The sequence below is a fragment of the Eptatretus burgeri genome, chromosome 4, assembly GCF_056783735.1.
Source record: "Eptatretus burgeri isolate ZD-2024b chromosome 4, Ebu_testis_v1, whole genome shotgun sequence".
Taxonomy (NCBI): domain Eukaryota; kingdom Metazoa; phylum Chordata; class Myxini; order Myxiniformes; family Myxinidae; genus Eptatretus; species Eptatretus burgeri.
Window position 1 is genome coordinate 134121197 of NC_140964.1, and position 17355 is coordinate 134138551.

At 33.3% G+C, this 17355-nt stretch overlaps 1 protein-coding gene across 1 annotated transcript in view; it reads right to left on the bottom strand.

Moving 5' to 3' along the window:
- The window catches only part of LOC147029162 (uncharacterized), a 341518-nt gene that overhangs the window by 276366 nt on the left and 47797 nt on the right, over window positions 1–17355 (bottom strand). Inside the window, exon 4 of the mRNA XM_085880090.1 lies at window positions 14840–14944. Within this exon, the coding sequence (XP_085736216.1) occupies window positions 14840–14944 (105 nt within the window). The remainder of the gene's footprint in view (window positions 1–14839; window positions 14945–17355) is intronic.

The window sequence follows — 17355 nt, forward strand, 5'->3', positions numbered from 1 at the left end:
GCTTAGATTTGATGCGAGGTAGGCTAGTGGTGTTCCCACAAACTTGTGAGAATCAAGAAACCTAATACGAGTTAAAGGTTTTGTGAATATCATTTTTGTAAATGAAATATACTTTTGACTTGTGTTTGTTATGGCAGAAATATTCCCTGGTGTTTTTGAAAGTTAATTTATGAATAGATGTGTATCATAGTTGGCGCTGTTGTGAAGAAAGACTGGAATAAAAGAAGGTAATTTATAATTAAGATTACAACAGGAATGAGTGGGACCTCTATATTTACCAGTAAGATGACAATGATCCCTAACTTTAGACTCCTTAATTTCCCCTTCACAAATATGACAGATATTGTTCTTTCTGAATTCTAGTTTTTCTTCTTTGGATAATTTCATTGGTTCATTTGTTTCTTTCATTAATTTAGTGAGTCTTATACAATCCTTTTCTAATCGTTTTACAAACTCTTGTGAAGCTTTTTTTGCACGATAATGTTCAAGTTTGTGATACTTTTCTCCAACAGATGATTTGATATAATAACAGAAACCACAAGGAATATGTTTTTGATATTTATTTGTATATGATTCTTTTGGATTAGGAGAAGCAGTATTAATCTTTTTAAGGATACACTCAAAATCAGCGTATATCACAAATGGGTGCATGATAGATTTATTATAATCTTCAAAAGAAATCTTTTCACCAGGTTTTGGCATTGTAATTACAGCTGATTTATGATTACTACAATATTTTGAATGTTGTTCTAATCGTTCTTTTGTATGAAATGAATTAAGACATCGCTTACAAGGATATATTTTGTTTGCTGTTCTGAATACCTGAGAAGAGATTAATCTTGATTAATTATTGATGTATGTGTAATGTGAATTCTTTCCAACACTAAAATATAAAATATCAATGTGTGTTTCTTCATTTTTATAGTTGTTTGAAATTTTTAATATTTGAACTTTGTTTGTATCTGTTAATCCATATACATTAATAGAAAGATTATTCTTTTTCTCAAATTTAGGAATATCTGTTAGTGGCATTGGGAATTTAAAATCTTTAATGTCCAAGGTATTCTCATATTTCATATATTGTTTTACTCTTTCTGAATTACATTTTGGTGGATGAAAGTGAGCAAGAACAGACCAGAGAAAACATTTATTATCATTGTTCTTAATATTAACAACTGCCTTCTTTAGTTTTATTTCTTTTGGTAATTCAATATAAGAAGAAGCTTTAAGAGGGTTTGATTTTAGAATGTGTATATCTAAAAAGATGATTTTTTTTAATATTGAATCCACTTCCTACCACGGTATTATCAACATCCTCCTCTTGTCTTGATAGTTCTTCATAAACCCCACTATTCAAAAAATCTTGAAATGATGTTATAAAATGAAGATCTGTTCTCATATAAGGAGTATGTTCTTCATCTTGTCTTTTCATATTCATTTTCACTCCCATATAAAACTTTAAAGTTTTCATTTCTTTTAATGTCTTTTTAATAAATTTTTCAACATCGGGTTTCACTATTTCAATTGATTCAGCGATTGATGATGGACCGGGTTCTCCAAATTGAAAAATCCTTATTTTTATATGCCCTTTAAATGCCCCATCAGTGTTTTCAATATAATAGTCTCCCTTTACTTTAAACTCATTTTTCTTGTGTTTTTGTGATTGAAGATGTCTATTATAACTACTCTTCAAAACATCCTTTGAGCAGATATCACAATGTTTTCTTTCCAACTCAAGAGGAGATATTTTATGAAACAGATTAAATGTGTGTTTGTTGGTTCGGAGGTGTTTTCTATAATGTTTATATTTGTGATTACAAACATCGCAGTATGTTGTATTCACCATATTTATATAATAAATCTTTGCTTAAACTAAAATTTTCTTGATGAAAATTTCGTTTATTTTACAGGTGAATCTGTGCTTAAAACCATTTTATCCTCCAACTTTTTCACTTAATAAATACAATGTTTCAAGACACAAAAGACAAGTTTCAATCAATCTCTTCATTTGTTAAAGATACTGAGAAATATGTCAAGGATGTAAAATTGAACAAAGATAAATATAACAACTATTGGATAAAAACTATTATGGTAAATAATATGAGTTCTTCAATTTCCTTCAGTGGAAGGGCTTTTAGTATACCTGGTAGAACATCAATTAAAGTATCTCTAACAAAAGTTTCTCCTCTCCTTCTAGTAATATATTCAAAACTAGAAAAAGCAATGAAACAAGAAAAAGTATCAAAAAAAAAAACCTTATGGATGAAGCTTTAGAAAGAAAAGATAAGACCATCTGTAATATGCAAGGAGAAATTTGTATTTTTTTCAACAACCCTAAAGATGTAAATCCTGATGAAATAAAGGATGTTAATATATCAGGTGAAATGACATTTCGTTCAATAGTAATTAACGATCATTTTAAAATTACCTTTAATATAAAAAATGTTGTCGTTGAATCTGATAATGAAAAAAAGTATATCGATATCGATGGTAATATTATTAAATATGAGTCAATATACAACTGAAAGTATAGATGAATTTCAGTTTAAGTAAAGTTTTACTTTATAAATATGCTAGACTTTCCTGATTCTCCACATGACAAATTTGAGAATTGTCCTGCGTGTGAATGACGGGGATTAAACACAGAGTCAAAAGCCTATAAACAATGTATATTCTGTGATTATCTTCTAATTAATGATAACAAAAAATATAAAAAGGAAAATAATTCTTTTAGATTTACACCAAAAATGAATTACTTTACAAGATTGATTAGCGAAATGAATGTAAAGTATGAGGGTGATAACACACCTTTCCTTACAAGGGAAGAAACTGAACATATAAGAGAAATGTTCAAAGGATTGTTGTTATATATTATTCATGGATGTAATTTTCAGGGAAATATCAACACAAGATATTGTATAAATAAAATAATGGATTATCTTTAAATTAAACCTGAACTTAGGATAAAATATAGAGTTTCTAAAAAAACCAAGAATAAATTAAATAACCTGTTTTCCAAATATATAAATGAATGATTTTTTACCCATTTGGGAAAATAAGATAAAATTTAACAACCATAAAAATCTCCCAAATTCATTAAGATGTCTCATAGTTGGTTCTAGTGGATGTGGAAAAACCTGCTTACTTTAAAAAATGCTCCTCACTCCCAACTTTTTAGATTATGATAATTTAATAATTTTCACAAAGTCGAGTTTTCAACCAGAGTATCAACTACTGTCACAAGGTTTTAATGCTGGTCTTCAAAAAGAAGATATAATCGGTTTATTTAAACGTCAAAAAAACCTAAATGATTATAACATTGAAGATATAATTCAACTATTTTGTGATACACAGAGATGTAAAAAGAAATCAAATCCAATAACTTGTATTCTTAGTGATAATACGGATGATATACCGTCTCCTCAAGATTTGGATAAATCAAAAAAGAACCTCGTTATCTTTGATGATTGTGTTAATGAGAGAAACCAAATGGTAATGGACAGCTACTACACAAGAGGGAGACATTCTTCTTGTAATTGTATTTATCTTAGTCAATCGTACTTTCAACTTCCTCGTCGTTCCATCAGAAACAATGCTAATACTTTTATTTTATTCAAGTTAAATTCAATAGATATCAATAATTTTTGGAGAGGTAATTGTTCTACATTATGTAGTAAAAAGAAATTTGAGGATTACATGAAGAACTCGACTGAAAAATATAAATATATTGTTGTGAAACAAGATGAGATATTAAGGGATATATTTTTTGTTTTATAAACAATTACATATATAAATGACAACTATTATTATTAATCTTGTGGGTAAATCTGCTTCTGGAAAAAACTTTCATAAATCAAGGTTCTTGTGTAGTACAAATGAGAATATTGTAAATTTACTTAAAAAACACCCCGTGATACGCATTGTATCAACAACAACTAGAGCAATAAGACCTGGAGAAGTAAAAGGTGAAGATTATCACTATATTTCAGTGGAGGAACATATGCGATTGAGGAATGAAGGACAAATATTTGAGGAGGTTTCTCTTGGTACAACAAAATATTCACATTGTAAGAGTGAGTTAAGGAAACTAAAATCTGGTGGTGTTGGGATATTAGAAACTAATCCAGAAGGAACGAGACAAATTATTAAATATCTGAGCGGAGTGAAGATTTTATCATTCGGTTTTGATGTTGATGAAGAAACTCAACGCAAACGTATGAAAAGCAGAGATGCAAGGATTAGTGAAGAAGAAATTACAACTCGCATTAATGTTAATAAAGAATTTGATGAAATATTTAAAGAAAAGGATTTATTTGAACACATCTACTTGAATGATGAAGAAAAGGAAAATTTCCCTGTTGATCTTTACAATTCATTAAATTATATTTAACAATAAATAAATGGATGCAAAAGAAAGAGCAAGAAGATTTAAGGAACATCAAGAGTTGGTTTCAAAAGTTGTAAAACAACAGGAAGACATAAAGAAGAAACGCAGACAGAAACTAACGGGCGAAGAAGCATTTGAAAGAAAACAAGAGAAATTTTTTGAACCACTTTTAAAAACTTCTCAAGAAAAAATAAAAGATGTTTCCACAGTTCCCACTGTAGAATATACTCCTAAAAAAACTTAAAATGTTAAAAGATTTTGATCAAATGACGGAGGAAGAATTAGAGCATTTAGGAGAATTAGAATATGATGATGAAGGTTTATTTCAACAACTGGAAGAGATTAATCAACCCCCTGATTATATTGTGAATGCTGTTCAAAACAATGAATATTCAGCGGATTCAAAAACCAAAGCAGGACTCATTCCAACAGAACAATCAGCAATATTTCATCTTGTTCAAGAAAAGGTATTGATATTTAATGATGAATTAAGGTTCTTGGGTTCTGCTCAACCCCCTGTTAAACTAACTCTGAGATTAATGTTTCTTCTCACAAAAGATGGAAGACAAGGTTCAACTGTGAGGGATGAATCAAAGTATATTGATAAACCATTGGATATGGAAAATAATGATGATAGAGTATATATTGATCTGCTGAGCACTCTAAATTATAAGGTTATTCTTTCTGGTAAAAGTAGGAAGAATGAGAAGGAGAAACACATTATTCAGGCTTTAAGTATCCTTGGTTCAGGTGTTAGTTTTCTTCCAAATGACCCATCGCAATTAGTTAATAGACTGTTATTGTTGTTAGGCAGTAAGAAGGCTGGAAATAACAATTGTTTCAATGAAGCATCAGCCATTTTAGACCAGTTGATGAACATGAAAATAATTAATAAATATCAATATAAAGACATTTTATCTCATATTAAATAAGATGAGAAGCACAATCCTTAGTTTCAATTTCACAACAAGCGACCACACATCTTCATTCCCATACCCACTACAACTTGACACAACAAAAGAATATGAGGCATCTTTATTGTCCATGGAAACTTATAATACCTTATTTAATATAACCGAGAAAAATGACAAGTTTAGTTATAATCCGGGAAGTGGATACAAAACGATAACAGTCTCACCCGGAGCATATGAGATTTCTCAAATATCTTCCGAAATTGCTCGTCTTATGAAAGAACAGGGTGATGAACCAAAAAATATTGTTATAAACATTCAAAAACATACTTCAAAATCAACGATTAAAGTTAAAAATAACTACAAGGTTGATTTCACAATTGATAATTCATTTGGAGAGTTATTGGGTTTCTCCTCAAAAAAGATTGAAACTAATGGGACGTTTTACAGTGATAATGTCATTCAAATATCCTCAGGAATAAATTCAGTGTTAATTAACTGTGATTTGATTGATGGTGCTTATAATGATGGAAAAAAAACAAATACAATATTTTCATTCAGCGCATACTCAACCCCAATTGGTTATAAATTCAATATGGAACCCAAAAATTTGGTTTATCTACCTGTGTCAGGAAAAACCATACACAGAGTAAATTTTTGGATAACCGACCAAGATAATCGTGTGATTTATTTTAATGGAGAAGTTATATCCATCAGAATTCACCTACGTGAAGTTTTCCAATAAATAAATACGATGGTTATTGTGAGGAAACACGAGTTGGGAAAATATAAAATAATTACAGGGGATGGGATGTTCCTTTCCCCATACTACAAGGGTGAAGGTATGTATCTTGGTAGAGGATACTATAAACCTAAGAGACAAAGGGGTGTTGGACATCAATTTAGAGGAGATGGTTTAATTGATACTCTCATGGGTATTGGTTCAACTATTCTTAAACATAAAGATCTAATTGGTTCAACTGCTTCTGCTGTGGGAAATGTAGCAGGTGCTGTAAAGAGTATAAAAGATGCTCAGAAGGAATCTCATAAATTACAAGCAATAAAAGAAATTAAGAAAAGCAAAACTCAGTTGTCCCCCCAAGAACGACAGAAAATAATTCAAATACTTGGATCAGGGTTTCAAAAGTGTTAACATCTTTTTTCCTAAATAAATACAAGTATGGAAGCAATTGATAGTATCTATGATTTGGATGATACTATTATTATCTCAAACTCCACTAAAAAAGAAGATTACTTCAAGGTAAATGCAATAACTGGAACAGACTGGAATACGAATGGTACAAAAAGTTTTGAAATAAATAATCAACAAACCTATTTGAATCTCTCCGAAAGTTTCTTGTTGTGTAAATTTAAATTCACTAAAGCTGGGAATAACACAAACGCTACACTTGTAAATGATTTCTTCTGGAAAATGTTTGATAGTGTGCGTTTGTATATTGGAACACAAGAAGTTGAAGCGGTTGATTATGTCTCTGTTGTATCTGAAATGATGAAATTTACACTCTATACATTCAGTGATAGAATGGGAATAACACAAACGCTACACTTGTAAATGATTTCTTCTGGAAAATATTTGATAGTGTGCGTTTGTATATTGGAACACAAGAAGTTGAAGCGGTTGATTATGTCTCTGCTGCATCTGAAATGATGAAATTTACACTCTATACATTCAGTGATAGAATGGGAAAGGGGTTTTATTGTCGAACGTTTTATTCCTGATATGTCAACGGGAACAAACACAGACCCTGGATATACTCAAAGGAAAGGAATGTATAATGATGATACAAAAGCAGAAAATAGTTTTACTGTGGCAGTTCCTCTTAAAGGTATATTTGGATTTTGTGATCATGATAAAGTTCTGTATGGTCTTAAAATTAGATTTCAACTACAGAGGAATGATAATGAAAATCGATTGATTTTTGGTGTTGGTAATGCTTTTAGTGATCAGAATAAATTTGTAATTGAGGAGATGAGTTGGTATATCAGTGAATATACTCCTAATCTTAAAACAGAAGAGATGCTGAATCGAAGACTTAACTCAAAGAAACCACTCAGTGTATCATACCTCAAAAGAAGATGTCAACACGTTAAACTCAACCAAACCACTTACACGTGGAATTTGGGTGTTCTGGAAGGAAAGCCACGATATCTGTGGATCATTTTTAAAAAGCCAGATGGTGATACTGCGACTGATAAGAATAATGCATTGAGTGATAATGCTAAGGTGAAACAACTTCGCGTTTCTCTAGATGGAACATTTTATCCACGAGATAGATTGGAAATTAATTGGGAAAAAAATGATTTTGCTGAAGCATACAAGTCTTACCAAAAGGTGTGTGAAAGTAATGGAAATAAAGAACCTATTTTGGATATGACAGCATTTAAAAGTTTGTATACAATCTATGCGTTTGACCTGAGCGCTCAAAAGGAAACTCTAAAGTCTAATCGAGTGGATACTTCCCTATACATTGAAAGAGGAGAGAGTGAAGAAGTTGATACATATTGTTTGCTTTTGGAAGAAACAGAATTGCAGATTAATACAGATAATGGTGTGATGATTAGTCTCACATAATTTTTTGTTAAATAAATGAGTGGCAACGTACCAACTGGGGTATATGTTAATCAAATCAATCTTCATAAACTATCATCTTGTGTTCAAAATCAAAAGCCTTGTACGATTAACGTTAATACAATTCAGAGAAAAGGAGCAGTAAGAATTGATGTTTTGCTTACAAGAGAACAGGTTAAAATCTTGAATGACACTGGCTCACTTAAAATTAAAATGACAAAACCAATGTTGAAAAAATATTTAATAAGAGAGACGAGTGGAGGATTTCTCCCATTTCTAATTCCTTTATTTGCTGGTTTAAGTGCGGTTGGAGCATTGACGGGTGGTATTTCAACAGCGGTGAAAACTGCCAACGAAAGGAAGGCTCAACTCCAGGCTCAAAAATAATTGGAAAGACATAACAAAGAGTTGGAGAAACAAATTAGTGGAAGTGGCGTAATTGTAGATTTTGCTGAAAAACTTGAAGGTCTGCCTGATAAAGCGAGATTGTTAGTTGGAGATATGCTTTCTTCTATTGCACAAGCAGGTGTAAAATTAACGAAAAGAGGTAATGCATTATATCTTTCTAATAAATAAATGAGCATTGATGAGTGGTTTAAAGAATTTGGAAAGAATACAACATCAAATTTACAACTTGTCAAATATTGTAAGAAATTTAAAATTCATAATGTGGTTATTTGTATGAGAGATGAATTAACAAATGTGCCGAAACATACAAAGAATATTATTATGAACTTAGAAGATAATAATGGGAACGGTTCTCATTGGGTTTGTATTTTTAATAGTCAAGACAAATATTATTTTGATAGTTTTGGTCTTCCACCACCTGTTGAAATCATAAAATTCTTACAGAATGGTGTTTATCAAACATTTCAAGTCCAAGAATTAAATTCCAAGTGTTGTGGTCAATTATGTCTATATGTGTTATTTCAACTCAGCAAAAATAAAAAATTTTATGATATTATTTTTAATCTAATATAAATGACTTATGTTGGTAAAGATGGTTCTATCTTTGGTGTATCTCAAGAACTGGATATTAATTTATCAAATTATTACACAAAGGCACAGGCTGAACAACATAAATATAATATAACCAAAAATATTAACATGAAAAATGTTTATAAATTAAAAAAATTATCCAAGCCCGATTGACGCGAATGACTTGGTGAGATTAAGCGATTTATCACAATATATATACTTAAATAAAACAGCCGTGTATTCCAAAGATACAGAAGTGTTGATATTATCTCCAGGTCATACAGAATTCACAGTTCGAATTAAAATAAATTTTTATAAAGAAGGGCGTATCGTTTGCATGAGAATACAACAATGGGGGTATGATATGAATGATTTAGGGTATAATTGGTCATTTAAAATTAACCTCGAAGACCTGGAACAATTAAATCAGTCTCGTAAGGAAGAATATTATCCACTTGGTATCGAGAATGAGTTTTGTGGGTCCACGATTAGTAAACAACAAATAAAAGAATTTAATAAGGGTAAATATAATAATGGTTTTGCCCTTGTTTATCTCGTGAAAACATAAAAAAACAGGATTATATATAATAAGTAAGGAAATACAAAATAATTTAACTATGGGAAGATGGGGAGGTGTTTCGTGCTATAATATTATTCTAACATATATTTCTAATACATAAATGACAGCAAGAAGGCTTCAAGAAAATTATCATTTCTGTGTCCAAGCATACCTTCAAGAAAAGGGTATTCGGTATTTTAATAAATATGTTCTACAACATAAGAATGAGATATTTTCAATAAAAGATTGGCATTATGCTGATGTTGATAAACCGACAACTTTAGATTTAATTAGAATGTTAAATAATGAAAAAATTATAAAGTTAAGAAAAGGTAAGGCTCTTTTAGAAATTCAAAAGAAATTTTATTGGTTTCCTGTTGTAAAAAAAATTATTTTGGATACAGGAATAACAAGAAATCCTGATGAATATATGTATAATATTCTATGGGGTGTAAACGATTCAAGGATAGTAAGGGATGAGGAAGGAGTTGAAGAAGAGAGGGAAGAGGAGGAAAAGGAGAAGGAGGAGAGGGAGAAGAAAGAGAAGGAGGAAAGAGAGAAGAGAGAGAGGGAGGAAAGAGAGAAGAGAGAGAGGGATGAAAGGGAGAAGAGAGAGAAGAGAGAGAAGAGAGAGAGGGAGGAAAGAGAGAAGAGAGAGAGGGAGGAGAGGGAGGAAAGAGCGAGACAAAATAAATATCAAAATATGGAAACCAGTGAGATTCAAAAAAGATTGGTGGTATTACAGAAAATAACTTAACCCACCGAGGAGGAAAACAAAGAATTGACAAGTCTATTTGCAATACTTTCGACAAGAATATTGACATCGACAAGATATTCATTTTAATTCAAGTTTTTCATTTTTTTTTTTTTTTCTTAAATAAATGGAGGAGAGAGTGAAGGCATTTCTAAGGATTCTTTATGTTTTAAAAATTAAGATTCAAATGTGCATGTTGGAAACTAAAAAGGTTTTTGCACTCTGCAGGAATTTTTCTCATAAATAAATGAGTTATTGTCTCAAATGTAAAAAGAAAACTAATACTAAAAATATTTCATATATTAAAAGTAAAAATAACAGGGTTATACAAAAAGGTATATGTTCGGTGTGTGGTTCAAAAAAAAATCAATTTATCTCCAAACACAAACTCGGAGGAGATATACAAAAGTTTTTATCAGGAAGTAAATTTACAACTACTGGAATACCAGGGGAATTACATCTACCAGGGTATTCTTTCTGTGGTCCAGGCACAAACTTGGATAAAAGATTAAATGAGGCAGACAATCCTAAATCCTGGAGTGAGCCCATCAATAGAGTTGATGAAGTGTGCATGAGACACGATATTGATTATGGGAATACCACAACGTTGGAAGAAAAGCATGAAGCCGATGGAGAAATGTTGTATAATTTGTCTCTGATACAAAATCCAACCTTGAGAGAAAAAGTTGATCGTTTCATTGTGAAGAAGATGATCAGTGCTAAATTGAAACTTGGACTTGGAAATTCAAAAAAACTTATAGGCTCTAATGATGCCATTAAGACTGAAGAGCAATTAGCTGATGAATTACATAAACCAATATTCACAAAGTTTCAGAGACGGAAAGTTTATTCCAAGGAAGTTGATTATATCTGGTCTGCTGATTTGATTGAACTCAATAATGATAAGGGGTACAAGTATGCTTTAACCATTATTGATTTGAGGAGTAGATATGCGTGGGTTGTCCCTTTAAAAAACAAAACAGGTAATACTCTTATGTTAGCTTTTCAACAGATATTTAATAAAAGTAAGAGAAAACCTAAAAAAATTGTGGACTGATGAGGGTAGAGAGTTTTATAACAAGACATTTATGAATTTTCTAAAAAATAACAGTATTACATTATACAGTACCTTTAATGAAGGGAAGGCAGTTGTTGTTGAACGTTTTAATCGTACCTTAAAAGAGAGACTATATAAAAAATTCACACAACTCGGTTCACAACAATGGTCATCTTTTATTCAGGATATTGTGGATAAGTATAATGACATGATTCACACGTCAACAAATATGAAACCATCAGAAACATTTACAAAATTAAAATATGAAAAAAGAGATTAATGTCAGAAAACCTAAGTTCAAAGTTGGTGATATCGTAAGAATATATAGGTGGAAATCTCATTTTGAAAAGGGTTTCACTAAACGATGGACGAAAGAACTTTTTAAAATTGTTGATGTAATAGATACGGTTCCTTGGACTTATAAGATATATGATTTGGAAGGGGAAGAAATTTTAGGTTCATTTTATTCACAGGAATTACAAAAGACAAAACTAAGCAGATAATACCCATGGGAGCAATGGGTTGTCCCTTCACTCCTTCCTACTATACACCTTTGTGGACACTAGAGGGACAAGTCTGAGATGTATTACAGTTTATAATGTGTGTCAAGGGGGACGTTCTTAGATCTGTGAACCCCAAACACAGAATCCTCAACTGAATAGTCAAGGCTTAACTTTTGTTTGTTGGTGTGTGTGTGTGTGTGTGTGTGTGTGTGTGTGTGTGTGTGTGTGTGTGTGTGTGTGTGTGTCCCAACCCTCACATTCAAAATCTCAACCCCAACCCTCACATTCAATATCTCAACCCCAACTCAATCCTCGCCCAACACAATGTCTTTTTCAAAATGAGATTTCCTTCTATATATATATTTTTTACGTTTTTTTTTTTCTCTTCTTCCAATTCTGTCTTTTAAGGCTTTCAGGTTTGATGACATAGAAAGGGGGAGTAAGCCTGCACTTTCTTTCCAGAACGAACAATGTATATTTTTTATGTTTTTTTCTCTTCTTCCAGTTCTGTCTTTTAAGGCTTTCAGGTTTGATGACGTAGAAAGAGGGAGTAAGAACTTTCTTGATAGGTTTAGATCCCAAAGAGTGGTAGCATTTCAAGTCTTCAAAATAAACCCAACTTTCCAAGTCTCCAAGGTATAACCACATTCCTGTTGAGATTCCAAGATATGTATCACATTGTGAGTTATCAAGCCAGAACCCACATTTTAAGTCTCCAAAAATATAACCATCTATCCAAGACTCCAAGGTAGAATCACAATTTCCAGAAATATAGTGGGTTTCAGTGATAGATCTCACATAGTATAACTGTGGATCATCAAGGAAAACTCTATTTTTCCAATTTTTATGGGTTTCAGTGATAGATCTCACATAGTATAACTGTGGATCATCAAGGAAAACTCCATTTTTCCAATTTTTATGGGTTTCAGTGATAGATCTCACATAGTATAACTGTGGATCATCAAGAAAAATCTCCATTTTTCCAATTTTTATGGGTTTCAGTGATAGATCTCACATAGTATAACTGTGGATCATCAAGGAAATCTCCATTTTTCCAATTTTTATGGGTTTCAGTGATAGATCTCACATAGTATAACTGTGGATCATCAAGGAAAACTCCATTTTTCAAAATGTCTGAAAATTGTGAGTCTCCAAGGTAAAACTTGTATTCTGGCTCATCAAGGTATAACTTGTTCAGGGGGTATTGTCTTGATAACTCACAATGAGTACTATTGTTGCAAAACTCATTTTCAGGATTTTGCTGGTCTCCAAGGTATAACTCTTTGGTTGGGTCATCAAGGACGAACTCGTTCTGTAGGTCTTGGTCGCTCATAAGGTCTTCAACCAAGCCAACAATTTCGCCCCAAGTTGTAGCAAAAGCAGTATTTTCATTTTGTATTTCAGATACAATTTCCTGTGAGAGAAAATAATAATGTATTAATTAAGTTATTTAATTATTAAACGAGTCGATGTTTAAAAGGAACTAAAAATAGGAAAATAAAAATCTTACCTCAACAGATAAGAGGTTTGAATCCAGTTCATCAACTTGAAAGTTTAGTTCCATACAAGTCAGAGAGTTCCAAGGAACCCCAAAGTCATCCCACTCAAGGTTTTGCTCGTTCTGTGGGTCTTGGTCGCTCATAAGGTCTTCAACCAAGCCAACAATTTCGCCCCAAATTGTAGCAAAAGCAGTATTTTCATTTCGTATTTCAGACACAATTTCCTGTGAGAGAAAATAATAATGTATTAATTAAGTTATTTAATTATTAAATGAGTATGCTTCAATCAAAGTTTGAAAATAGGAAAATAAAAATCTTACCTCAACAGATAAGAGGTTTGAATCCAGTTCATCAACTTGAAGGTTTAGTTCCATACAAGTCTGAGAGTTCCAGGCAAGCACACAGCACACCATTGCCAGCAAAAAAAAATGTTTAAAATGGAGCCTGGGCTTGAAGCTTTTGTAGGGAAAGACTGGTGGGTGTGGTTTCCTGTGGAAATTCCCTGGGCAAGCTCACGCAGGCCTTCTTTGGGCAATTTTTTCAAAACCATAACATGCTGGAATTTTCTTGTGATTTCTTTGTGAGTCAGAGATGAACTGGAAATGATGTAAGAGTAGGTGGGGCTTAGAAAAAGTAGGCGGGGCTTAGGAAAAGTGGGCGTGGCTTATAAAAAAAACACATCATGAAAAGTGGGCGGGGCTTATCAAAAGTGGGCGGGACTTGGCAAAAGTGGGCGGGGCTTACAAAAAATTCCACAGAAAAGTGGGCGGGGTTTAGAGGAAAGTGGGCGTGGCTTATTGAATACCTCGTGAAAATGGGCGGGGCTTAAAGAAAAGTGGGCAGGGGTTTAACAAAAATAACCTGTGGCTCAGGAGGTGGTCAGATGAGAGCATTAAGAGAAGCTTATCATTTCGTAATGGCACAAAAGGGGTATCTTAAAAAATATAAAGATTCAAATGTTTTGTTTTTAAATATTTTAGATGGGGATTATTGTGCAAAGAAAATTAAACTATTGAAGGAATTTGAGAATGAACAAATGTTTATAGGTTCAATGAGTGAGCTAAACAATATGCATAGGTTATTTGATAAAGAGTGTCCCGGGGCTTAGACGTTTCAGATATTTCTTTCGAATCACCTTTAACAAATCTTTATCTTGTTGTATGGGTTATTTGAATAGAGAGCCCCTAGGTTAAAAGGGGAGACAAATAAATATACCTTGGGATAAAAAGGGGGTTTATTTTTAGGGAAAAAAAAAGGGAATCGCTGAAAATCCTCCATTCATTTACATAGGGAAAAGTGAGCCAGAATCAGTATATCCACCCTACTCCCCTCATTAACAGCTTTTCTTTATAAATCACCCCCCCCCAACACACCTTTTCCCCTCTCTTCCTCATACACAACTCAGAAAGAGCATAAGAGCAAGATATTTCCATAATTGCTACTTCAGTGTTTGAAAAGTTTTTTAAAAAATTGTCCTGATGGCTTATCTTCATCATCAGCATTCAGTATATTAAATTTTTCACAAGTTTTTTTTTCCAAAAATAGCATTAATTCAGGGTATGTCATGAAAACAAGGCTTGATGTACTGCAGCGGAACTTACCGTTCTGGCAGCGAGGTCCCTCAAAGCTTGGAGAACACTCGCAGAGCACTTCAGGGCCTTCATGACAATGACCACCATTGAAACAAGTGTCCTTGTTGCAAAGTCCTGCAGAAAAGTAAAAAAAAAACAATAAAATATTATAAATCAAACTGAAGACCAAATGTTGCATTGGAATGATCAAAAGGATCCAGAATAAGTGAAAAAGCAAAGATGGAGTCATCAGGAGAAACCTGGATAGGATTCGGGTTTCAGCTGCAACTCCCCCAACCCTCAAACCCATCCAGGCACAGCCAAGTGAGTCTTACAGAAAAAATTTTTCTGCAAGAACTCACTTCTCCTCGACAGAGAGATAAATAAAGAGAAATAAAGAGAAATGAAGAGTAAAAGAGATAGAAGAAAAGCAAAAGCAAGAATTATATTGAATAAAGAGAAATGTGAAAAAGTAGAAAGAAGTGTGAAAAGGAACAAAGAACAAAGATGTCGGGAAGAACCCGGACAGATCGATTTCAGCAGTGACTCCACAGGCTCAAACACAGCAACAGCTTAGTAAGAAGTTTTCATTTAATGCTTTCATTCATGAGCAGCGTCGTATTTCTTGCGAGCAGGTACTAGCGGAACATTTTTGCATGTGTAAAATGTGACTTCAAGTTCACAACCCCACCACCCCTTCACAAACCCGAAGACATCAACCCTACCCCACCCTCCCAAAACTCAAGTCATTAGGCCCCACTCCGAAACCACAAGTTTCAAACTTCACCGCCCAGCCCCCCCCCACCAAACCCGAAGGCTTCAATCCCCTTCCAACTCCAAGCCTTCAAACCCCCTCCACAGTGCCCACACTACCACAACACCTTAACCCCTCCACCATAACTCCTCAACCTCCCCCCCCTCACCCACCCATATTCCTCAACCCCCACCACCAAAATCTCAACCTCCACCACCAAACTCTGTCCCAGCTATGCTCCCTACCCCACCCTCGGAGCCCCAACGCCCTGTCCTCTTCTTCCCCTCCCCTCCTCCCATCATAAAAGCGCAACAGCATTCTTACGTCAATCATGGACATGTTTAATATTGTGTCACCACAATCACCGAGTTTGAAAGTGTATTTCCTGGAACCTCATCACTACTCCTCAATAAATGACCATCTTAGTACTCTGGTGTATTTTGTTCCACTGATAGTGAATTATAGCATTTTTAACAACATTTGGGAAAGGTAAGTAAATAAAATGTAACCCGCTTTCGATTCCTACCAACCTGCTTTTTGGAATCATGAAGATTAAAATTGACAACCTTAATCAAAGCTCAGGTAAATCGGATGAAAAGTGTTTATTTTTCATATTGAAATTGATAATTTTATAAGTTTGACCTTGAGTTGACCTTTTGAACTCAAAAATAGTTGCTTTCCAAATTCAGTGATGCACGATACAATTGCTGTTTAATTTTCAGGTTAATCAGATGAAAATTGATGATTTTTTCAAATGAAATTTGATGATTTTTCAAAGTTTTACCTTGAGTTGACTCCCGACCCCTTCACAAAACTTTTGACCTCAAAAATATTTGGTTTCCCAATTCAGTGACGCAATATGCAAATGTTGTTCAAATTTCAAGTGAATCAAATGAAAAATATTAGAAATTTGACCTCAAGATGACCTTTGAACCTTGACCTCAAAATCAAAAGGTAAGCTTCTCAGTTGAGACTACCTCTACAACTTGCCAAAGTTCCATGATGATTGGTTTAGAATTGTGATCTGTATGTGAATGACAGACAAACACACAAAATAACAAAATAGACTAACCAATATACTTGAAACAAGATTTTGCACATAACAAGAAGGCATGACTAAAATCATGCATATGACGTCACTGTCACCTTGACCTTTAACATATACAGTCAAAAAACATTGACAGCCTCACTTTTGTCCTTCAAAATCCTCAGGTCAAGTTTGACGAAGATATCTGAAAGTCTTCGCGAGTTATCGCACTCACAAACATACATACATACTGTGCATGCATCCATACATTCCATCCATCCGTTGGGACCATACTCCTTGCAGTGTTGGTGTTGCCTAAGCAGCTTCCTTGGCTATTACACACAAACATGAACAGGTGGTCACTCCGACACAGGATACCAGCAAGTTGGCACTCATTTTGCTGACCTCGGAAGGATGACAGGCAGAGTCAACCCCACCTGGTATTAATTCAACAGCTGAGCAGGAATAGAACTCAGGATCCGAGGATCCCAAGCCCACCACCCTCACCATTAAGCCATCACCAGGTATATGCATACATACAGTACATACATACATAAATAAATACTTACATACATACATACATACATACATACACTTACATACATACTAAACATGCATACGTGCACACATACATACATACATACATATAGTACATACATACACTTACATAATACTATACATTCACATGTGCACACATACATACATACAGTACATACAGTACATACATACACACATACACACATACATACATACGTGCACAAATAC